General features: G+C 38.5%; 1 protein-coding gene across 1 annotated transcript in view; it reads left to right on the top strand.

Moving 5' to 3' along the window:
• The window catches only part of LOC132119259 (copine-5-like), a 186,791-nt gene that overhangs the window by 126,450 nt on the left and 34,259 nt on the right, over nucleotides 1-26,082 (top strand). Inside the window, exons 8-13 of the mRNA XM_059529067.1 lie at nucleotides 10,387-10,490; nucleotides 11,179-11,283; nucleotides 21,371-21,412; nucleotides 21,506-21,581; nucleotides 23,669-23,722; nucleotides 24,494-24,555. Of these exons, the coding sequence (XP_059385050.1) occupies nucleotides 10,387-10,490; nucleotides 11,179-11,283; nucleotides 21,371-21,412; nucleotides 21,506-21,581; nucleotides 23,669-23,722; nucleotides 24,494-24,555 (443 nt within the window). The remainder of the gene's footprint in view (nucleotides 1-10,386; nucleotides 10,491-11,178; nucleotides 11,284-21,370; nucleotides 21,413-21,505; nucleotides 21,582-23,668; nucleotides 23,723-24,493; nucleotides 24,556-26,082) is intronic.

Below are 26,082 nucleotides of genomic sequence, written 5' to 3'. Positions count from 1 at the left end.
GGAGAGGGAGCGCTTCAGAACTCCTGACCTGATATTTAGATACTATATTTCAATAAATATATTTGTTTGACAGGGAAGCTGTGTGCAAACAGAAATATATATTATTTAAAAAAAAAAAAAAAAAAAGCATCCCAGAAAAAAGGGCACTTTCTCTCCAGGAATAAAAAGGACAGGTGCTCAAGCCCCCTTTCATGTCTATGTGTGCACGTGCCTGCTTCAGCAATAAATGTTTGTCTACAGTAATTTTTGCTAATTAGTATGGCTGAACTGGATCAGTGAAGGTCAGAAGCAAAGAAATTGGTTTAAAGAAATTGGATTAAACGCATAATATATTTGTGTTGTTTAACATTTAATTGTTGCAGAGATGCGGCATATTCTGAGTTACATTATTTTTATTAGTTTTGAGGAATACTGAATCTGTGTGTTTTTTTTTTTTTTTTTTAGTGAGTGAGTGAGTGAGATAAATTAATGCATATTCATATTTATTATAGAACTACAGTAACAGATTTTTTCTCGATGTGGGGACAGGAGAGTTGTCAATCAATAAATTGAAAAAAAAAATTAACGCATTACTTGTTTGAAAAGTAACTCAGATATTCTCTTGTAAATTAAAAAGTAATCTGTTACTTTACTAGTTACTTGAAAAAAGTAATCTGATTACGTAACTTGCATTACTTGTAATGCGTTACCCCCAACACTGTTCAGGACGTCCCAGAGTGTCCAGCAAGCGCCAGGACTGTCTCCTCCTGAGGAGTCAGCTACAGAATTGTGTCTCCACCAGTGAAGAGCTTGCTCAGGAATGGCAGGAGGTTGGTGTGAGAGCTTCTGCAGGCACAATGAAGCCAAGACTTTTGGACAACGGCCTGGTGTCAAGAAGGGCAGCAAAGAAGCCACTTTTCTCCAAGAAAATGTCAAAGACAGACTGAAATTCTGCAGGAAGTACAAGAATTGGACAGCAGAAGACTGGTGCAAAGTTGTTTTCTATGAAGCTCCATTACAACTGTTTGGGACATCTGGAAAATTGATTTTACAGAGAAGAAGAGGTGAACACTACAATGAGTCCTGTGTTGTGCCAACAGTGAAGCATCCTGAAACAATCCATGTGTCGGGTTGCTTTTTAACCAAGGAAGTGGGCTCTCATAATTCTTCCCCAAAACACTGACATGAATAAAGAATGCTATCAAAACATCCTTCTTCCAATGATCCATGAGCAGTTTGGTGATGACCCGTGCATTTTCCAGCATGATGAAGTGCCATGTCACAAAGCAAGAGTGATAAAAAAAAAAGTGAACATTACATGAAAAATTTGGCCAGGCAACTCCCGGGATCTCCATCCCATAGAGAATGTCTCAGGTTATGCATGTAACCATGGTTCCCTGACAATAGGGAGCGAGACGCTGCATCCTCTAGTGGGTGCTAGTGGAACGCCTCCAGCATGACCAGTGTCTGAAGCATGAATGAAAAAATTACAATGAACTTGTCACTGGCAGGTGGTAGCCCATGACATAAACAATAACGTGACTGCAGGTATAAAAGGACACCTGTGGAATGTCATCCACTTCTTTGTCTGAAGGAGATGCAGGAGTGCCTGAAGCATGGCAAAGAGATGCAGCATCTTGTTCCCTATTCTCAGGGAACCATGGTTACATGCGTAACCTGAGACATTCCCTTTTGAAAGGGAACTCCATTCTGCTTCCTTTAGAGGGCACTAGGGGAACGGTATACCAATGACATCATGCTTAGGGATGAGTGCCCAAACAACTGGATTCCCTAAGTCAAAGACTCAAAGGAACATCATCTCTGCCACAACAAATTCCCTGCGGCCAGAGCAAGAGACGGAAACCTCCTACAGGCAAGCTAAAGCTAGCCAACATCAAAGTCTAGAACTCTAGAGTGGAGTTCTAGCAAACGACTCTCAGAATGAGAGAAGACCTGGCTACACTCAACACTAAACAGTTAGTGAGGCTCAGAGGAAAGAGCCTACACCTTAATACTGCCTATGCAGAGCTCTGGAGAGCGGAGGCTTCAGCAGAATAACCCTCTTACACAAGAGGAAGCCTAACAACACTCTGTCCTGGTACATAAAGACTTTATCAAGGCGGCCTCGAGAGGGCCAAACAATTGATTACACCTTCTAACCAGAGCTCAGGTGAGTGGAAGCCTCAGCAGAATGAGTCTCTAAGCGAGAGGAGGTCAAACCTGCTCAACATAAATAATGTTTATCAAGGCGGCCCCACAATGGGCCGGACACTTGATTCCAAGTCTAGCTAGAGCTCAGGTGAGCGGAGGCATCAGCAGAAATACTCTCTAAGCAAGAGGAGGCTAGCCCTACTCAACATAAAGATTGAGCTCAGGTGTGCGGAGGCCTCAGCATAATGACTCTCTAAGAAGAGGAGACCAAACCAACCTAACCATATGACAGTTTATCAAGGCGGCCTACAGAATGCCTAACACTTGATTGCACTGTCCAGCTGGACCTCAGGCAAGTGGACGGCTTAAAAGAAAGAATCTCTAAAAAGAGGAGGTCAAGCCACTCGACAATAAAGACAACTCATCATGGCGGCATCAAAGAGACTGAACACTTGATGTTACCATTGTAACTGGAGCTCAGAAGAGCTGAGGCCTCAGCAAAAAGACTAAGTGAGAGGAGGCCAAATCAGCTCAACTTGATGTCACCATCTAGTTGGTGCTCCAGTGAGTTGGTGCTCCAGTGGTCTAAGTGACACTAACTATCAAGGCGGCCTACAGAAGGCCAAACACTTAATACAATGTCTAACTGGAGCTCTGGTGAGCAGAGGCCTCAATAGAATGACTATTTTAAGCGAAAGGAGGCCAAAGCCACTCAGCATAAAGATCCTTTTGTGAAGGCAGCCTTACAATGGGCTGGACGCTTGATTCCCAGTCTAGCTGGAGCACATTTGAGCGGACCATCTAGCTGGAGCTCAGGTGAGTGGAGGCCTCAAGAGAACTCTATTTATTTATTTATTTATTTTACAAGAGAAGGCCAAATGTCACTGCATAGGATCTACTACCACACTACCAGATTCAGGCTTTCACCGAACCTCAGCAGGAAGCATAAGCTACACAAACCTGCTAAAACATCACAGGTTCAGTTCAGGGACCGATGTGAATCATGGAGAATACTTCAGAACCAAGGGGTGGGAGGGATAGGAAGGAGAAAGGAGAATTATTACTTCCCTTTAGCATGAGGCGGACCACCCACACGTATGGCTTCAATTACCTCCCTCAAATTCTTCCTATTCCTCCTCATATCTTTCCTTTTTTGAGTCCTGCTCCTGCCAGCAGGGGGAGGAGGAGCCTGAGTTGCCACACTTCGCCTCTAATCCTGCTTGTAGTCCAAAGACGCAGATGGCCCAGGGTCCCCCGAGGTTTTAGGCAAAAACCCAGGACAGCATGGTATAAATTTTTTATAAGCTGCTGACCGCGCCCTTGCCTCTCTGAATTTATCAAGACAGAGGGTGAGACTGGCGAATCCAGAATAAATGGTGTATTTTTCTTGCCGATGTCAGCCAGATTAATCCAGAGATGTCTCTCCGTGGCTAGCATTGCCGCCATTGCACAACCAATTGCGAAAGCAGTTTGTTAGTGCCCGGAGAGCAAGATCTGTAGTGCGCATATGCCCTGCCGTTCTCAGAGGCTTTGACGGCAGGGTCAGAGTCTTCAACATCGATGTTTCTCCCACTGAAACATAGTTTGCCACTGCCTCTTCTATGAGAGGGATCAGTGCATATCCGTGCTCATGCAATCCGTCCACGTTCACATAATTTGTGTGGTGAAAAAGATGAACGCAAGCTGAATATGGATTTTTCCAAGACCTTTTCTACCTGGGTGTGCAGGTCTGGCAAAAACAGAAGACTCTTTGGAAGTGGAAGTACCTGGCCAGCCAAAAAACTCTCATTTAATCTGCTGTGAGTGGACTTTAGCTTTTCATGTTTCCGAGGAAGACTTAATCTCTCAGTCGCATGCGCCATAACCTCTGAGGCTGAGAGGGTTCCAATGCTTCATTTCCATCCTCAACAACCACATCATACTCTTCTAAGCTTAAATCTACAATAGCACTGTTCATCTGCTGGAACAGATGATCCTAAAGAAAGAACATCCAGCAGATGGCACTCTTCGGCGGGAGAAGAATGAGAAAGAGAAATACCTTTTTTTAAATCCTCTGCCAGCTCGACCTGTTAGCCCCATGATCTCAGTCTCCGCTGTGCCTCGGTTGTAGTGGGTTCCGAACCACCAGGCGCCAACGCTTGTACTAATTCCCTTAAAAAAAGGGACAGGCGTGAATGGAGATTTTTAATAGAGAAGCTCTCGCAAGCCGCGCATTCTGCTCCCTCGAGAGCAGAACACGCATGATCTTCTCCAAGACAAATAAAGCACATATCGTGTGTATCGTCCAGTGACACAAAACGCAGACACTGGGGAACACACTTCCTGAAGTGCTTGTTAGCAGATGTTTCCATATCGCCTTTCACTAAAGCTTCAAACAAATGGATCTCCTGAAGACCAAGAAGAGGATGATGTATTCCACAGGTGCTCTTTTATACCAGCACTCACGTTATTGTTTACATCATGGGCTACCACCTGCCAATGTCAAGTTCATTGTTGTTTTTTTTATTCACGCTGGAGGTGTTCCCCCAGCACCCTCCAGAGGACACAGTGTGGAGTTCCTTTTCAAAAGGGAACCTGTGGACAAGCAGAAACCCACAAATTGTGATCAACTCCGAGAACTAACAAGGCAAGAATTGATCATACTCAGTCAGGATTTAGCCCAGAAGCTGATATCCAGCATGCTAGAGCGAATTGCAGAGTGTGGCTTCTGAGGGTCTGAGGTAGAAAATGTAAGACTGTGTCCAGGTTCAAAGACCCATGTTCGTCTTTCTGCAGAATCGCACAATATTACTGTACCTGTGTTGAATAGAGAATAGAATTGGACACTGACAGTGTTGATAATATTGATGTCCTGTCTGTCTCTATTGAGAAATCAGCGTAGAAAAGCGCCAAAGCCCAAAGATGATTGACAATATTAGCAGATAACCTCTTTTTCGGAATGACCCCAGGAAGTCGACTGCTGAGGGTTGATAGCTCACTTCACACATGCATCATTTGCTTATGAATTATCCTCACTTTCACACCAAATTGACTAATTGTTTCAGCTGTAAATCTGATTTGACTGTATCGCAAGAGCAGAATGTAAGTCAGTTTCATTATGAGCCAGAGAAATTATTCAGGCACACTTCCCAGTTCTGTTCTGGATGTCAAAATTTTAGACATTAAAACCACAGGCTATTTCACAGGCTTGTTTTGTACTGTGAAAAGTCATGTTAGTACATCTGCCCCGCACTAAACTGAGCTTGAAATTTTAGGGTTGGACAAAGGCTGTTGGGTTAGAGGCTTAAACTATGTTCTAATACATTTCCAAAATTATTAAGGTAGTGTATGATTGAGGAGTAGAACAATGAAAAGAATTACAAAATATACATTTGGCAGAAAACTTTTATCCAAAGCTGTTATTCAGGCTATTCTTTTATTCATTTAAAATAAGTAAATTTTTTAATCATTTTCAAAGTTTTTAAATTGCTTGTTTCATTTTTCCTTCATGATTATTTTACTTTATTTTATGTAAAGCACTTTGAATTACAATTGTGTACAAAATGTGTTATATAAATAAACTTGCCTTGCCTACTTTTGATTTTTTTATCAGTGTGTGTGTTCCCTGGGAATTGAACCTTTTGCACTGCTAATGCAATGCTCTGCCACTAAGCCACAGAAACACATAATACGATTAAGTTGCTCTTACACATTTTAACTAGTGATTTTATGTAAAAAGTATATTGACAATTTTTTTGCTTACATTTTTTTTTTTGAAAATGTTGATATTAAGTGTTTTTATGTGTTAAGATATAAATTATTATGATTATTATTATGATTATTATTTTATCATTGCATTTATGCAATGATATGTTATTTAAATTAAAAGATTGGTCATGTTCTTTTTTGTTGTTAATAAAAAATGTTTGGATAGAAGCGTCTGCTAAATGACTAAATGTAAATGTAATGTAAATGTAAATCATAAACCATAAACTGTAGTCTGATAATTTACACGTTAGGCTATTAAAATATATACATAGATAATACAGAGAAAAATGACATGCTTTATTGTGTAAAATGTCATGTAAATGTATTCTAACAGACAGCTTAAATAAATTTCTACATTTCTAAGTGAGTATAATAAGATCACTTTAATTTGTGATTACAAATTTAATGTTGGTGCAATTAATCATGATAAGTCACGTCAGGCAAATCACAGAAATCAGTGAATTTTTAACTCAATTTGCAACACAGCAAAAATATATAAAGGATAAACAAATCATGTTTTTTTTTTTTTTTAACCATTGGCCCCCACTTCATATCTAATGTGAAATATGGGTCCTGAAGCAGAACAGTGATGTGATCAGAATATGTTTAAGCTGGCAGAGGGATACTGTCAGACTTCCTTCCCCTTTATAGTCCTTATATCCAGGAATGCAGAACACATTTATGAGGCTTTTGGGCATTACAAAGACAGAGTGGCATTATTTTGTAGCTGCAAAGGGGGTGTGTGGGCGGAGACTGCATTTTAAACCAAGTGCATCCTGCACTTTCTACCCTTACTTCCCTCTCATGTGCCCTCTTTAGGGTGTCTGCGCTTCAGCTGGATATTCATACAGCCTCATATTAGCGACAGTCACTGATGATATCTAGTGAGACCCCTAAAGCTGCTCTCAAAGTGTTATGTCCCTCTACAGCTGGTAGATTCCTGAAGGTTGTCATGTGAAAAAAAGGCACCAAGGCATCATTTGCCACTGGGCTTTTTATGGGAAGGCGATAGAAGAGACGTGATAGCTCTCATCTGCCATGCCACGCTATCTGGACAGCTTGAAACACAAGGGTTGGGGGTGTTGTAACAAGGGTGAATGACTTTGGAGGACAGTAACAGGCGATTAGAGAGGGAAAAGAGGAAAGGGCTTTCAAATCAGCCTCGGGATAAGTTAATATAGCAGTCCAGAAAATTAGCCTTTAGAGCAACTGCATGATTAATTTCTCTCAAAGCAGAGCATCTTTGTGTATGATAAACGTGAACGCAGACTCATCAGCAGTAAATGTCTATTAGCATGTCATCAGTATTCTGCAGGTCGAGGAGCTCGTAACAACAGAATTTGTTTACTAAGAGTGATCTAGTGCTCTGACACCAGAGCTGTGCAGATAACTGGGTGTTGCTTGTAGATGCACTGGACTTTTAAGAGCTTGGGGTTTTGATTTGTTGTTTTACTCACTTCTAAAGCATGTTGCCTGACTGTTAAAGGGACAGTTTACCCAAAAAATGAAAATCTTACCCTAACATTTTTATCTGTTATCTGCATTTACACTTTACACTCTGTGAAACAATCCAAGGTAGACAGTATATATAGTCAGATTTATTTCCATTTATGAATTTTGGTCACTTGAACCATGCAATGACATGAAACAAAATTGAACCAAATGCCTAGGTGTTTGATATAAAGACTATAATGCAAGAACAAATCAAAGAAAAGCAAGAATGCTTAAAAAGCTTAATAAGTGTCTCTTATTATGTATATATGTGTGCATATATAAGCATGTTAATGAATATAACAGTGTAAGTGTATTTGGTCTTAGAGGACTAGATCTGCTATGCAGGCTGCTGCTGCTGAGCATATGGACTTGCTACTGTCAAACAGATACAAATACACTCATCTTCTGCATGAATGGGCAAACATAAACCTCATAGCAGATCGAGACAGGTTGAGCTTGGGAGGTGGAGGGTTTAAGAGGAACTTTGATGGCTTATGTTCAACACACAACCAGAGTCATAGCTTGTGCTATGCAGTATTTATTTATTTGTAGTGATTTACTGAGTGATGGCAAAGTAAAAATTCTACATATAAATATATTTGTAATAATATATGTAATAAATGGTAATACATATTTATCATCATAAATATCATATCATATACTGTCTATGAAAACTACTACAATTATTTATTTGCCCACTGTTAGATTATTTGTTTAAACCTGGAGAATCAACCTCCAATCCCAGTGGATGAAATCAAGTCCAACCTTACATCTCTCATTGAATATTTTAAATTCAAACATAAATAATTTATGTTATAAAACAGAATTAGCGATGAAAGCAATTTTATGCTTTAACCAGTTTTGTGTGTGTGTGTGTGTGTGTGTGTGTGTGTGTTGTTTCATTTTCTCTGTTGTGGGTGTTGCTTTATTGACCGCTGTTTTTCTCGAGTCCACTTACTGAAGAAGTCTAGTAGCCTTTCTTCTCTTTGACTCATTTGTGAGTGTGAAGCTCTTGTTCGGTAGTGGTAGCGTCTGGAGCTAATTTACATGGTGTTTAGTAACAGTGTTCATATGCAAGTAACAATGAAAAATTACAATCTTAAACCAACTCTATGAAGCTTTCTTAAAACTGAGGGAATACCAATCCTTTCTCAGAGGGAGACTACCAGGGAAAGTGAAAATTGATTTTCAGGGAGCTCTGCGAGCGCTGAGCTGAGACAATTCAGACATTTTCATTTGAACAGTGTCAGTCATCAAAAACAGAACAGAGACTCTGACCACTGCCGTCAAATAGAGAGGCTTACTGATTTATTTTAAATGAATGGGAAACGAAAGTATGAATCAGTTAAAGTTTGCCTACAGTGAAGACAAGGTGCTTTTGCTATAACAGACAAGAAAAAAACACGAGAAGCTATCGTGTGGTGTCAGATGTGTTGTCTTTTGTCTTCTGGGGTCTATGAGGAGAAAATTAACACTTCAGAACATCCCCACTGAGATATCAAAGGAAAACACTGTTTATTCGATTTCAGAAGAAGTATTTTTGACATTGGGTGTGTTTTATAGTGGTCATCACGTTCAAAAGCAGGAGATAGTTAGGAGATTGCATATAGGTTTTAGCATGAAGTGACTTGGCATTCACGCTCAGTCTATCTGCAGTGCCACACCTCTGGGTCAGAATGAGCAGCAGCGCTGTGGTGGGGAGAAAGAGCTGCAATTTATGTCAGAGAGGTGTTATACACGGGGGGTGCATTTAAACTATAAAATGTTTTGCAAGAGCCTTACTGCCGAGACCAAACAGCCAGTGGGGTGTTGTGAGCTTTTGAAATGAGGAGGCAATGTCCTCTCTCTGGTTGTGTGTGTGTGTGTATATGTGAAATCATAGATGTATAATTTGCATTAATTTGATTTTTACACACAGTTTTTGTTGTTTAGCAAGCAACTAAAGCTATACTATGTAATACTATACTCTTTCAATAATAATATGTTTTATGTTTTAATTTATATATAAATTGTAGTACAATGATAAGTAACTGCTATAATTCTGTCAAAACACTTTTCTTTTTTGATGTATTTCATGTTAATGAAATATAAAATATAATCAATTAATCTTCTCTAAACTTCTGCAGGTATAACTGATAGATAGATAGATAGATAGATAGATAGATAGATAGATAGATAGATAGATAGATAGATAGATAGATAGATAGATAGATAGATAGATAGATAGATAGATAGATAGATCATCCAGGGTTTTTGAGGAAGCACTCTTATGTCTCCATTGAGAAACCCCCCCCCCCTGCAAACAACAGCCATTAGATATTCAGCCAGTGTTTGTACAATTAAATATCTTTATGTCTCTGTGAAGCTTTCAAACCTTCAGAACTTGCAGTCTAATTTAATAACAGGATAAGATAATTTATTAGATGACCAGCTTCTAGTTGAAGTAGACATAACTTTGCACTGAATGTGGTTTACATTTGATCTCAAGGGGCAATCCATGCATTAGTTTATTCGCATCCAAAATTATCGTAGCGTGAAACTGCTGGTCTAGACTTGTTTCTACATGGCAGTCATGGTTATATTCATAGTGACAGTTGAAGCAGAAGCTGATCATAGACCAGCACTCTTCATCACCGAATAGAGCTCAAATCCCAAAGCTTTACAGACTTCATTAGTTTCTGTGTGTTCGCTTCAACAAGATCACTGTTAGAGCTGTAATGAGCCTCCTGTTCACCCAGATGAATAAGATGAAAGTGTTTTGGTTCTATTCTCCCCGCATTGTAATGCAGATTGTGTGTTGCTGCTGTCAACACCCCATAGCAGATAAAAAATGATGTTATTTAAATTAAAATAATAAATATATACATTAACATTTTTATTGCCCTATATATTGCATTTATCTAAAATGTTTTGCCATGTGAAGGTTTTATGGGTGGTTATAATAATAACTCAATAAATTCTGAGTTATATTTTAAAATGTTTCCCTTAAAATGATTGTTGTTGTTTTCTTTATAGGACAGTGCAACCATGCAGTTCTGTGCCAACAAATTGGACAAGAAGGACTTTTTCGGGAAATCTGATCCCTTCATGGTCTTTTACAGAAGCAATGAAGACGGCACGTAAGTGTCCTCCTACCTTGGTTTAAAACACTACAGCTGTGTGTTAGCCATAGGTACTGTGAAAGGAACATCTCCCATGATGCCCAGCACCCACCCTCACCCTTGTACTATGAGACTGGAGAAACATTTTGCTGCTCTGTGGGGAATTTATGGGCTGAAAATGACTCTCCGTGTGTGTACAGAGGAAGAGGAAATAAGAGGAGGGGCCTTCTATCCCCATCAAAGCCTCTTTACTTGAGTGACCGTGGCTTCATGTTTTCAAGAGCCGTGAAGAAGTGTTCCCATCTTGTCTCTCAGAGCAAAACTCCTCAACGGAGCAACTAAAAAAGCTGTGCAGATGCTCAGAGGAGTCCAACTGAAGTTTAATAAGTTTAGGCTATTTTAATGATGCTCTTGACCAGATGAAGAGGCTATTTATCACATGTTAAATAATCTCTTTTATTCAACAATGTTATTTTAATATCTAGTTTGACGATTTGGCTAAAATTTCTAAAATCTTTCGAGACCATTTATATTATTTACTTGAAACTTAAGGCTTATGAATGATAAATATGTCATTTCCAAAGCCTAAATAACAATGTGATGTTTATAAAAGTGTTATGTCAGATGCCAGTCATATTCAAGTTTCCTCAGAAGTTCTGCGGTGCCTTCACGTCTTTGTGTTTCTGTTTGTTCTCTCAACATGAAGCTTTACGATCTGCCATAAGACGGAGGTGGTGAAGAACACCCTCAACCCTGTTTGGCAGCCGTTCACCATTCCAGTCAGAGCTCTCTGTAATGGAGACTATGACAGGTAAGACACACAGACCAGCAGCAGGTTTCTTACATAACACCATTAGCTCTCTTGACAAATAATTTTTGTATTGCTATTTCTTCAACAACATGATCTTTTAATAAATGTAGTTGTTTTTATGTCCTCATTATGAGAAAATTATATGTAATGTGCCATTTCCAACACAACCAACAATTTTGCCACTAATATATACAGTATATATATATATATATATAGATTTCAAAGATAAGTGTAGTTGGTTACCAAGGAGACAGCAGGGAAACATGAGACATGTGACGTGCAACATAGGTTTATTGGAAAAACTTGACTCTACTTACGTACAGTACCTCTGCTGCAGTTGAAATTAACATTAGTGGCAGTAAAACACTAACACATAGAAACTATAAGCATAGTGCATGATTTGTAGACTAAAACATTTTGATGTTTATATCAGATAACCAGCTTCATATGCGTGGTTTTTCTGTTGTAGTAAACTTGCTCGGTAGCTCACCTGGTAAAGCACTACACTTGCAATGTAGAGTGGTCGGGTACAAGTCACCTGAGGCTCAAAGATTGAAGCCCAGAAATATTTTGAAATAGCTTTTATTTTCAGTTTTTGTTTTACTATATTTTATGTGCTTTTGTAATTTTTATTAGTTTATATATTTATATTTGTTAAGCTTAAATTTGTTTATTTCAGTTTTATTTCATATGATTTAAGTTATTTTAATATGCCTAATTCAACCAGTAATATTTCTATATTTTTCAGACTTTTTCCTATTATCTAAAATTCAATTTTAACATAGACTGAGTTTTAGTTAACATTAACATTACTGGCTTAATGCCTCATTTATTTTGTATTTTATGCCCTGGCATTTTATTTTATTTTATTTTATTATTTTTAAATTAACATGATAAGTGTTGCACACTTGACATACAAGACCATAAGCAAGTGTGATGTGTAGAATAGCCAGCCAGTATTTGCCTTTAAAAAGCTTGTTCAAGAGTGTTTACATACAAAGTACTGTACCCAGTGCAAAACCCCCCAAAAGTGAACTGTAACGAGCCATACCATGCAGTGGAAATGTGTCATAAAAGAACATAAGAGTTGGTGTGACTTGCCTGAATTGCTATAGTAGTTTGTGCTCTGCCCGCCCCCTCACACTTTTGACAGAGTGGGGGTCACCACCCTGTCTCGACTAATTTATTTGGGGAACTAAAACTGTGTGTCAGAAAATGATGTCATTGCCTGTGTGTGCTCTAGCTGCTTTCCAGGGTTAATCTTTCATGACATGCAGCACGCTGCAGTAGTTTAATGTGCCACATGCTATGGCGAATAAGTAAGTGAGGCATTATGATGGCATTTCAAAGTGCCTGCATTCAAAAAAGAGGGCAATATATCTTCAACATTAGTCAGTGGGACGACCTGTTTGTTCAACCAGCATCAATGGAAACATGTTTCTAACAGTCATTATCTTTGAAAAATAAAAATCATGAGCTGCAACTCAAAGTGATTCTTCACTCCCAAATAAAAATGGTCATAATAGAGTGCTGCAGCAATGCTGAATTTTTGTGGGCCAAAACCTGGAAAAAGCACATGTTCCATCATCCCAAAGTCAGTGGGTTTCTTTTGATGTGTTTGTTTGGTTAAATGCCTCAGATAAGGTCTGTGGTTAATACAAGCTCAATATATTTTTAAGTTATTTATTTTACAACATAAAGTAAATTGGTAATACTTTGTGATTGTTTTTTTTTTTTTAAGATTTAACTTATCTTAAAAAAGGTGGATGCCAAGTCTGCGGTTTTCCCATGGAACGTTGTTTTGATAGCCAGTTTCCCCTGTAAAGTGACTGGGCTTGACAAAAGAAGACATCCTGAAAAATGTCTCATAGAAGATATTTCAAACAAAGAGATTTTGAAGGTTTTTGTCCATAAATACTGTAATATTGGACCCTACTGACTTTCACAGAGAGTGAATGAATGGTGACAGCATTTTCATTTTTGTATGAAGTATCCTTTTAACTCTGTGCTACAAATTCTGAGATAGCCTGTTTCATTTATAAATATAAAAATGCTGTCAGCACATCTCTTTCTGTGTCCAGCTGTCTGTTCTGGCTCATGCTGCAGATCCCTGGCACTCACCTATCAGGGACAGGCCATACACATCATGAAAGAGCATTAACAGTGGGGAAATAAACCAGGACAGTGAATACATATGGAACATAAATTACATGATGTTGCAGTGCCACCACAGGCGGTTGTCTCCTGGCGAACTGTGATGATCTGTGTGAATGAAGTTCCCAAAGAGGACGGCGTCAATACATCACCCATGCCATTTATGTAGACGGTAACAAATTATAGCTCCAGAACCCATTAAAATAGATGTCAGTGTGCATCCATTCTATTCCAAGCTTCAAAAGAGTAGATACGAAACATCCCCCACACGTCTCCATGGTTTTATTCTGATCTCAGTTAATTTGAGACGGTAATGAAATGAATCACAGATGTTCTACTTTAGACTAAGAATAAACCTCAGGGAGGATATATGCCTTGTTTTATCTATGAAAACCGTAGGCTGAAGGTTTTATTTTTTATTTTTTACATTTCCAGAGGAATCACATTTTCACTGATGTTCCACTAGCAAATGACAACCATCAAACAGAGTTAGAAAATTCAGCTCAAAATATATGAATGTTTTATCAAGAGACTGCCACAGTTTTGCAATAAACGCTGGTGTTGACAGTGTGGCTTTCCAATCCCACACAACACCCGAAGAGATGAGAAATTTGGATCAATGTTTTGGTTTGAGGTCATTGAATGGGAATTAAAAACAGCTCTTGATTGTACCTTCACACCTCCTTTCCCGCCTTCTGTCCTCGCTGTTTGGGCTCAGAGCACAATCTGTTTTCGTCTTCTCTGTTGTGAGGCTTGATAGACAGCTGTCTAGGGAGCCATCTTTGCGGCTGCACTCTCTTACTGTCAGGGAACATTACGCCCAGGTGACAGATACTCAGAGAGGTGCTGACTCACTACTTTGAAGATAACGAACGTCAAAGGACGCTACCGCCACAATTCCATGGAGGAAGCGTGTTTTTGTTGCTTCCTTGACAACAGGAGCTTTTTTTTTTTGTGTTCGCTGTTGCTTACTGGTGATGTGTGCAAAACTTTTGCCTACAAGTCAAACGATGCAATGTTGAGGTGAAAAGTTTTTTTCTAATAGAGCTTTTTTTTTTTAATATGTGAAACACAAAAGAAGGCTTTTTTTTTGACCATATACGTTCTATATGTTACCAGTATGCACTTTTAGTGGTAAATAAGGCACAAAGGTGCAGTGCTGGTGATAATGTATTACAAGGAACACAAGTTTGGCAAGATTACTTACTGAAGATCAGATTACTTTTTGAAATAACTAGTAAAGTCTAACTATATATATATATATATATATATATATATATATATATATATATATATATATATATATATATATATATATATATTAGTGGTGGCACGGTTTGCTGAAAAAAAAAAAACGAACCGTTCGGTTCACCACACATGGTTTGGCACGTGCTGGGACCGCGGTTCAATTTAAATCTGACAAAGCATCTCTAATATGATTTGCTATAAATAACACGTAAAACAAACTGGGTTCAGTTAATATATGGTTCTGTTGATGGATGCGCATTCTGGCTTCCCAGACATTACAACAACAGCGATGAGGAAAAAAAAAACCTTGGACATATTATTCACTTTTATTCAACACGAATGCCGTATGCTGGATTATGAGCAGTCATTTATTCCGTCATAGAGCGAAACAAACCGAACCATGAAAAAGTTGAACCATGCCACCCCTAATATATATATATATACATTAATAGATATCAAGGGACATATAGCCATGCGCTCTTTGTGTACCCCAAAGTAAACATCAAGACAACTCAGCAGAACTGAGCAAGCCAACCCCATGACATTCATTTGTGCTTTTATTCCAGACCCACTGTGCCCTCAGGGCATTGACTCAGTGTAATCATAAGCATTATTCACTTTCTCCATAAATGGCTGTAATGATTTGCGTGGGAGTTCCGGACTGTTTGCAGACAGGAAGTAAACAGAAACTGTTTTTTTTTGCCGGTCTATAGAGTTTTCTGAAATGCCTCTCAGTCGAGCTAATGAGCAAGCTTTAAAAACCTGTGTTTCCGTCCTCATTAATATGGGCAGTAGCTAGCTTTATTTTTTTCAGAAAGTCTTGTTGATGTAAGCCATTGAATGAACACCTGCCACAGGATACATTCGCAGATTTGTGCTGGTTTTGTTTAATTGAGACAGATGACTCAATTTAGGCCTTAGCAGCAAGAGACCAATCAAAGCACGGTGAAATAACTTCAATCCAAGTCTTGCACAAGTCTCTAAATTGATTTTCCAAGAAATCCCTTTAAATCAGCATAACATAATTGTTCATTATTTTCTTGGAAAAGGCTGATTTAGTCATTATTATCTGTTGTACTTGAAAGTGTTAAATGTACGGTAAATATGCTAACTTTTAATAACCATTTGAAATGATATCAGATATATTTAAGTTAACTTGCAAAAATATATGAATAAATGATTAAGATTGATATTTATTTATTTTCTTTCCATATATTGGATGATGCATGTATATTGTAAGGGAAACAGGTCAATTGAGCTCAAAGGGAATCATTTAAGATTTTAAAGGGAATTTGAACAGAATCACTGTTTCACGGCTGATCACTGAGACGCCCTGCAATTCACTGAACGAGCCGTTTAACATCAAATCTGCGCTGGATATTAATATCCAAACTATAGTGAAAACACTATCAATTAGCACAGTAACAAGATCGGCAGTTTAAGACATTAACTTGTAAGCACAAAACACAAGATACTTCTCTTTTGTTGTTACGACTAACTCAGAGCCATAACAAGCGATAGGAGACCATGCCACAAACAAACGGTACAAGACATAAATTTATTGTGTATCCAACACAATTTAAACAACAAAAATCCAAATATGGGGTGTGTGAATGTCAATATCAGTAGTGTAAGGCAAATGCATGGTTGTATGATGTGTATGAGTGCAAGTGTTGAGTGTAACAAAAGACAAAACTTAAATAAACTTAAATGTGCATCAGTGAAGAATACTGGCGTCCCGAGCGAGGCCTGGACCTGAACAGGTCAACCGAGCAGCGTTCAAGCTTTGAGCCACCGGAACAGAGCAGAAAGAGAGCCCCAAATCCAGCAGTGAATCTCCTATTTAAAGACCATTCTCAGGTGACAGCAATCAAGTCTGAAATAGAGGAGGAGCAAGAGAACAAGCAAAAACAGGCCAAGGGCCATAACACCCCCCCCGCCCCCTAACAAGACAGGGACCCATAAAGGTACCCTCGAGCTACCAGTATCTCATGATACAATTTTCTAGGGTAGGTGTATCTTACCTAACACATTGGTGACCGGGACAATGCGTCTGCCACCACATTGTCCCGCCCCTTGATATGCCGAATGTCTAAGGTGTAAGACTGGAGATGAAGAGCCCAGCGCATCAACCGTTGGTTAGGAGTCTGCAAAGGGCTAAGAAAAGTTAGGGGATTATGGTCAGAGAAAACTACCACTGGACCAGAGCCCAGATACACACTAAAATGCTGCAACGCCCAAATAAGCGCAAGTGTTTCTTTTTCTATGACAGAGTAGTTTAACTGATGAGGATTAAATTTCTTCGAAAAGAAACATACAGGTTTGTTAATCCCCCCATCATCCTTCTGCAGTAACACTGCACCAGCCCCCACCATGCTGGCATCCACCTCCAGATGAAATTCACGATCCCATCGAGGAGCAACTAGAACCGGGGCATTTGAGATTAGAGCTTTAACTCTCTCAAAAGACTGCTGGCATACCAGAGACCACATATACTTGGCTTTTCCTCTCAGAAGATCAGTTAAAGGTGCGACCACTGTAGAGAAATTCCTACAGAAACACCTATAGTAGCCCACCATACCGAGAAATCTCATAAGCTCCTTCTTTGTCATTGGTGATGGAAAGTCATCAATTGCACACACTTTAGCAGGCACCGGTCTCACCGAACCCTGACCTACAACACGACCCAAATAGACCACCGTGGCCTTAGCAAATTCACATTTTGCCAAATTCACCGTTAACCTAGCGTGAGCTAGACACATAAACAAAGCTTTAAGACGCTCCAGATGCTGTTCCCAGCAATCTGCATATACCACCACGTCATCCAAATACACTGCACATCCTTCCAGGTCACGCACCACCAAGTTCATTAGGCGCTGGAAAGTTGCTGGCACATTTCTCAAACCAAAAGGCATGACATTATAAGAGTACAGCCCACCTGGTGTAATAAAAGATGCAATCTCCCTTGCCCTTTCTGTCAGTGGCACCTGCCAGTAACCTTTAAGTAAATCCAGCTTAGTCACGAACTTTGCCCCCCCCCCCCCCCACTTGATCAACACAATCCTCCATACGAGGTAAAGGGAAGGAGTCCGGCTTAATGACTGCATTCACTTTACGAAAATCTGTACAAAACCGAGATGTATTATCTGACTTTGGGACCAAGAGACAGGGTGACGCCCAACTAGAGTCAGAGGGAACTGCTATCTTATTCTGAATCATGTACTTAATCTCAACCTCCAAGTTTTTACGCTTCTCTGGGTGAACACAGTAAAATCTTTGCCTAATTGGCTTTACCTCCCCCACATCTATATCATGCTTTAATAGCGTTGTACGTGATGGCGTATCTCCAAATAAGCAAGGAAAACTTCTTATCAGCCTAACCAACTGTGTCTGCTGACTCTAGACCCAAAACACTTTCCAATTTATCCAAAGCTTCCTTATTTTTCAGCCGACCAGACATCATGACCTCATCAGGCTCTGCTAAATCCTCCACCTCCCCTACAACTGAAGAAGAGGACCCAGCCAAACAAACAGGATGAGCTTTGGACAACTTTAACTCCCCCCGATTCCCAAACGACTCACGCGAAACATAAGGCTTCAAAAGATTAACATGACAGAGCCGAGCCTTTGTCCTACGAGCTGGAGTAGAAATTAAATCCCGGACGAGCCCCCACTTTGTTACGACTAACTCAGAGCCATAACAAGCGATAGGAGACCATGCCACAAACAAACGGTACAAGACATAAATTTATTGTGTATCCAACACAATTTAAACAACAAAAATCCAAATATGGGGTGTGTGAATGTCAATATAAGTAGTGTAAGGCAAATGCATGGTTGTATGATGTGTATGAGCGCAAGTGTTGAGTGTAACAAAAGACAAAACTTAAATAAAGTCAAATGTGCATCAGTGAAGAATGCTGGCGTCCCGAGCGAGGCCTGGACCCGAACAGGTCAACCGAGCAGCGTTCAAGCTTTGAAGCCACCGGAACAGAGCAGGACGAGAGCCCCGAATCCAGCAGTGAATCTCCTATTTAAAGACCATTCTCACGTGACAGCAATCAAGTCTGAAATAGAGGAGGAGCAAGAGAACAAGCAAAAACAGGCCAAGGGCCGTAACAATAAGGCTTTATTAGATCAATCTAAGACATATAAACTAATCTAACACAAAAACGCACGCACTCACACATTCACAAGTTGCAGGAAGATCGAAAGTTAGGGAAAGATGAGTTTAAGAGAATGGAAATGTGGAATCCCAAGTTTACAGCAATACGTTAAATTGCATAGACATGAACAACCATCAATAACTTAATCAAACCTCGCATTGAGTTCCTCAATGAGGTTAAAATTATATTAGATACACCAGCACAAATGTCTAAAGGTACATTGCCTGTGTAAAGTTGTCGCTGATTGGCTGGAAGTTCAGTAGTTGTTGAAGTGACGTCTGAAGTTTGACGAGACTATAGGTGGTGTTTCTTCTCATCGTGGCTAAGTAGCAGCAGGCGTGCAGGCTAAAGCACGCTGGAACCGCGCTCAAAGAAAAGTGATGACAAACAGCATGGCTAAAACCTAAAGCTAAGAAGCAAAGCTAAAAGCAAACTAAAAGCAGACATGACTAATAGCAGAAGCATAGCTAGAGACTAAAAGCATACATGACTAGTAGCAGAAGCATAGCTAGAGACTAAAAGCAGGATTTTATGGTGTCCTGAGTATTTAAACTGGCCTGTTGGCCACACCTCAAATGTTGTCTTGACCAATCAGATATTGTCTTGGCTCGGGGGCATCATAAATCATATGTTTATCTTACCAAGCATGTGGTCCGAATGTTCCCGCTCTTGCAGGGTCTAATTTTGGATTAGATATGATTCCTATAACCAGAATATGATATATTTGACAAATAATTGATTGTCGGGACTAATTCAAGCAAGCAGATTCGATTACGTAGATACTAGACATGACTATGTATCCTTAAGCTATCCCATAGTTATTAAAAGACATACACAATAAGTGATTATAACATGATAGTCAAATGTGTGGGTTACATATAAATGAATATGGAGTTAAGCGATGGACTGATATTCATTCAGAAGTCATTTTGGAGTTCATTTTGGTCCATATACATGTAGAAAAGACAGGTTCTTTGCCATTCTCTTGGCAAAGATTTCTGTGGAGACCAGAGGTTCAAAGCCCCTTCCCCCTTAGGAATTTCAGTCTGGTTCTGTTAGGTGGGGGGAAGTCAATGGAAGTGTTTAACTCTCATGGGTTTACATGTGATGTCCAGCGTTGCATTTCCATTACGAACAACAAATTTGACACCAAATTTCTCTCCTTCGAATTGAAATTGTAAATAATTGTTCTAGTGGTGTTAATGTTGAAAGCTGTTGTGTGAACAAGTTGGTTGCTCATCTTGCTTGGGACTTGTGGCACAGAATGTTTTATGACTTCCTGAGGAATTCAGCTTGTGTTTCAAACACAGCCCTGATCGACTCTTTAATTTGTCTGGGTTCGAGTCATTTCTGTTACAATATGTTACAATTTACAAGTTATAATTCAATCTAAATGAAGCTCATTATGCAGTAGCTATGAATCCCACCAGTTTTCCTGATGCAATTAATGTAGCTATTCTTTTACAATAACCAGGTGGTAAACTGAATTTTATAAATGATAAAAAAAACATGGTCTTGTGGATTCTTATGTTTTCTTTGGACCATGGCAGCAGTAATTTCAATTAAATTAATTAGTTTAACCCAAGCTAAAGAATAAAAATGTGCATTTGATCAAATGCAACTACACACAATTTAAGATACATTATTCAAATGATTGGCGAAAAAGATGTGTTTTTAATCTAGATTTAAACAGAGAGAGTGTGTCTGAACCCCGAAAATTATCAGGAAGGCTATTCCAGAGTTTGGGAGCCAAATGTGAGAAAGCTCTATCTCCTTTAGTGGACTTTGCTATCCTAGGAACTACCAAAAGTCCAGCGTTTTGTGACCTTAGGGAGCGTGATGGGTTGTAACGTGGTAGAAGCCTAGTTAGGTACGCAGGAGCTAAACCATTTAGGGCCTTATAGGTAAGTAATGATAATTTGTAACTGATACAGAACTTAATAGGTAGCCAGTGCAGAAACTGTAGCTTGTTTATTGAAGAAGCAGGACAACCACCTAGAAGTGCATTACAATAGTCCAGTCTAGAGGTCATGAATGCATGAACCTGCATCAGAAACAGACAACATGTTTCGTAGCTTGGCAATGTTTCTAAGATGGAAGAATGCAGTTTTTGTAACATGGGAAATATGGTTTTCAAAAGACAAGTTGCTGTCTAATATAACACCCAGATTTTTGACTGTAGAAGAAGTAACAGTACATCCGTCTAGTTGCAGATTGTAATCTACAAGATTCTGTGTAGTGTTTTTTGGTCCAATAATTAATATCTCTGTCTTATCCGAATTTAATTGGAGAAAATTATTTGTCATCCAATCTTTTACATAGTAATTTATTAAACAATGAAGAAGAGCACTATAAGTGGTCAAACATATGTACAGTCAAGCTGATTGCACTTTGAGTGTTTTAAAGAGCCTATTCTGAATTCCTGTAGTAAATCAAGTGCTAAAACAATGCATTCAATGAATTCTCTCCTCAGAGTATATTGATTTGTCAAACGTAACTGGGCCTTTCCTGTTTTCCAGAGCAATCAAAGTGGAAGTGTATGACTGGGACCGTGATGGCAGGTAAGCTGATGGCTGGCTTTTGATGTGAATTACAAAGGAAGAGTTGAAATGATATTTCACTTTAGTGAATCTGTGAATTTTCCCATGCTTTAGCCACGATTTCATCGGTGAGTTCACCACCAGCTACAGAGAGTTAGCCCGAGGTCAGAGCCAGTTCAACGTTTATGAGGTGAGACGTCGACCACATAGAATTATTATTATTATTAATTATGATATAATTAGAAAGCACTTTCATTTTTCTCATTCAGCCATAAAACTCAAAATGTGTTACAAGAAATAAATTACTCAAAATGATGTAGCAAGTCAAATATTCCAAGCCATATGGATGCTTTTAATTTTTCAACACATCAGTCACATACAGTATGAAAGCCACTGGTCTCCTCTCTATCCTTTCAAACATTTTAAATCTTAATTTAAAACTGATTCCTCAGTCTGGGAGACACAGTAAAAATTTCCTATGCTTTTCAGTTTTCTAAATCAAGAATCTTTTTATGGATATTTCACACTCCGTCTTCAGCCACCCCCATCCACATTCAGTGTTGCAGGTATCTAAAAGTCTCTTGTTATTCTCTGGTACTTGCTTGGATGGTAGAGTAAACAAAGCCCTTGGGAAGCATGCAAATGGGGATTACAATAAGATAGTTCCCCGGATTTCAAATTATTACAGTAATTTACATCCCCTCTCCAGAAGGATGGTATCTGATATCACAAGCATTCCCACCACTCCTACCTACTAGTGTGTTGATGCAAACACATCACCAACACATTATAAAACATCTCATGGCCGATGAAGCAGTGATTCGGGTGGCCTGAGAAAATTTAGTTGGAAGCTGTGCAATCAGGGCTAATAAAACATTCATAGTGTCTCTTTAGGAGGTAGCAGTTGAGGCTTGACAAATGTCAAGTTGGTTGATTGACCTTGGAATGAGTCCTGGTGTATTTATGGTACATATATTTCTGAACATAAGAGGTTGTTTTCCCTGGAGCATTTGTAGAACATTATGTAATTACAGTGTACTAAAGAAGTTATTACAGAATATTAAAAGGTTTTATTACAGTATATGACCTTTTTATAAACCAAAGAGTCTTTAGCTTTACATCTTATGAATTTCTACTCTGTAATCTCACCTCTCAGGCTTTTGTGAACCTGAAGGGGTGGTGGGTCATGAGTATACAGCGAACATATTCAAAAACTCTTTTCATGTCCAGATCCATCTGAGCACAAAGAGTCTATTTGAGCTATTGATTACTTTTTGTTTGGAGATGAATGGAGGACGACCAGGGGTTGCTGGTCCTTTCTTCTGTACTTGACCCCTTACAGCTAAGAGGTCTCCTGGATGGTTCCACATTCATTTGTGTGCTTTCCAGCATCATAATCTGTCCGTTTTCTTCTTCACTCTGCCTCTCTTTCATTCTTACTTCTAGAGACAATAATCTTGACCAAATCTATCTTCCCAGCACCATTTCATCAATAAAATGGATAGCCTGTCCAGTATTCCTTCATGTTTCCTATAAAAATATATGTGGGCTCTAATATATAGCAAAGAATCTTTGCTTACATACAGTAGATCGGAAATGAAAGCACCTTACAATAAGGCGAGCAACTATTACTGCTCACACACAAAAGTGTTGGAAAACTCCCAGTGTGTATTATACTGTATATCTTTATATATCATTTTATATTATACAGTATACAGTATATATATATATATATATATATATATATATATATATATATATATATATATATATATATACTCTTCAAGTTCTTAATTTGGTGGCACTATTTGTTCTTGAAGGTATATCAGTTTAGTCCTTATTCAGTGGGGTCTAAAACAACACTGACACTGAGACATTTTTTTTTTTCAAATTAGCTTTTACTGAAATGCAAATTTTGGGGTGAACTGTTCTTAAATTTCTTAGTGCAAGTTTTTAGGTTGTTGCAGTCTGGTCCAAAATATAAAAAAATACTACTGATATTTTATTCAAAAAAAAAAAAAAATTCTTTTTGATACTTTTTGATACATGAGAAGTGGAGAATGCAATGTGAAATCACATTTAACTCAGAGCAAGACTTATCATCTTCCGCAGGTGGTGGCATTTTCCAAAGAAATATAATTGATTGGTTTTCGAGGCACCATCCTGTGAGAGGAAAGGCTGTTTGTTATCTGTTTAATGAATCTAAATCCCACTTCTGCCCAATCTCAACTGTCTGAATTTATTTAGATTTCTGATTTGTTTTCCAATGGCTCTTAGGTGGTAAATCCAAAGAAGAAGATGAAGAAGAAGAAATATGTAAATTCGGGAACGGTGAGTGGTGGCTCAGAGATTAACTTATGAAACAAATTTCACCATTGTACTGTATGTGCATGTGTATCAGAGCATACGTTCAAACACGCATGTATCTGCATACAGACAAAGCCTCTAATTACAGCCGTTTCATGTGTTCAGTTGTGTGATGGGAAAGGGAATGACATGCACAGTAGCTTTCAAATGTCTTCCTGCATTAATGAGTATCCCTTTTACACCCATGCTAATTAAAACAAGTGCTAAAAACAAGAGAGAGCTTTGCTTCGTAGCTACAGAGGGAAGCAGTTTTCCTTTGACAGGTCCTTATAAAGTATTCTGTTTAAGTGTGTGTGGCTCATTATAATCAACAAATAGTGGAAGCTGACTTTTAAATGGGGAAAATAGCCCAACCAAGACTCGAACATTAAACAAAATATCACGCCACTTTGAACATCTGTTTACGTGTGTGTGTAAAACAAAGGGATTGTGGGTGGATAGAGATCATGGTAGTGAAAGCAGGAATTTGTAGCACCTCAGAGATCTTATTTGAGCATCATGCTTTGATTGATGGCTGTGCCAAAGTCGCCTTATTGCTCTACATTACAAGATCAGTCTGAAAACATTGCTTCCCAGAGGGTCCGACACTTTGCCCGCATCATTCACTGCCTCATCTGAAACAAGTTGTATTAGGACAATTTCTAACATGACTGAATCACATCGTATAGCATCATATTTTTGTCTTTGTTGTTTTGTTGTAGATTCAGTTGTCTCTTTTGATCTGATTTGATGCAGGTGACACTGCTGTCGTTCTCGGTGGAATCAGAGTCGACTTTCCTCGATTACATCAAAGGAGGGTGAGTAGAGAGACAAACGTTCTTGTACAGGTGCTGTTCATGTGCTTTGAATCACACATAGTACTGCGCATTGATGCTCTGACAGTAGCAGGGTGGGTCACATGACTTCTGTAGGCTATTTGTAAATTTTTTTCATTAAGTTTTAGCCATATTAGCATTTCAACATGAACTTATTTCATTTAGTTTTCTAGGCAAGTTTTTTAATTATTTTTTTTTTCCAGCTTTATTTCAATTAAACAAAATGATTTTTAATAATTATAGTTTCAGTTAACAACAACAACACTGACAATAACAAAGTGAAGACAAAGCATCCCAGTATAGCCAGTGTTATCTTGACAATGAAAATGATGTCAGTTGTATCACAAGTCCAAACCAAACTCAACCTACCCAAACTCCCACAGACCCAATTGCAAGCTCACAACATATACATCAGTGTGATAAGAACTACTTAAAATTATGGAAACCATCTTTGGGAAAAAAATTTTTTTGAAGTGTAATTTCATTTTTTTAATTTACTTCACTTACATGAAGAATTTGGGGTTTATGTCTTAAAATGCAGCCAGCCACCAGATGGTGATCAAAATGTTTTGGTTTCATTTTTCAGAAAGGTTAACTCTCTTCCCAAGATTGATGGAATTTTTCTGGTTGTCTGTGTTTTAACCGTCAAATGGTAGGGGGCGCTACAACACATCTTCTGAAAGAGTACAGAATCTCCAGATCAAAAAACAGATGAAGAAGCAGCAGACACAAGTGATCACAATATTTTTAATCCTAATGCATGCAGTAAAAAACATTGTTACATAAAAATACATTTTCTAATATACAGTGCATCAGTCTATATGTATATTTAAAAAAGATCATGGACATATGTCAACCACCCATTTACATTCACATACATTTAATGCTTAAAATTTTCTCTTAAACTATCTGGTATTTTACCAAAAGGATAGAGTCATCTCTTTGCATGCATCTCCTTGATGCTCTCCAAGGCTGTTTAACTGAACGTCATATGTCCCATCAAAGTCAGGCTTATACTGTAGATACACCTTTTGACCTTGAAGACTGTGTGGTGAATATATTGGAGAATCCAGAGGGTTTTTCTAAGCACAAGATATGTTATCATTTCACACACCCAGAATCATCACCCTTTTTCAACTTTTACCCTTGAAGAAAGTATTTCAGCAATAGACCAATTTCAGCATAACTTCTGTTTCATTACATTCAGCACATGTATAATAGCTCCAGACAGAAATGTTGAATTTCCACATATACAGGACACTGCATTTTTGCATGTGGATTAGTGCAGCTAATTTGTACAGTAACCATGATTTTGTCTAGTAGGATGCTCCCTCATCAATATTTTGTTGGTCCTAGAACAAACGTTGCCCCTAACTTAAACCAGTAACTACCGTTTAAATCAGAGTGAAATTGAACTATACTATATAATTGAAATTGAACTATATACTACTGAAATATATATAATTACAAAACTATATAAGTCAATGATCTATGACATTTGATAATAAC

This window comes from Carassius carassius, chromosome 38 (genome assembly GCF_963082965.1).
Source record: "Carassius carassius chromosome 38, fCarCar2.1, whole genome shotgun sequence".
NCBI lineage: Eukaryota > Metazoa > Chordata > Actinopteri > Cypriniformes > Cyprinidae > Carassius > Carassius carassius.
Note: the sequence above shows the minus strand (reverse complement) of the source record. Positions and strands in the feature narration are given on the sequence as shown.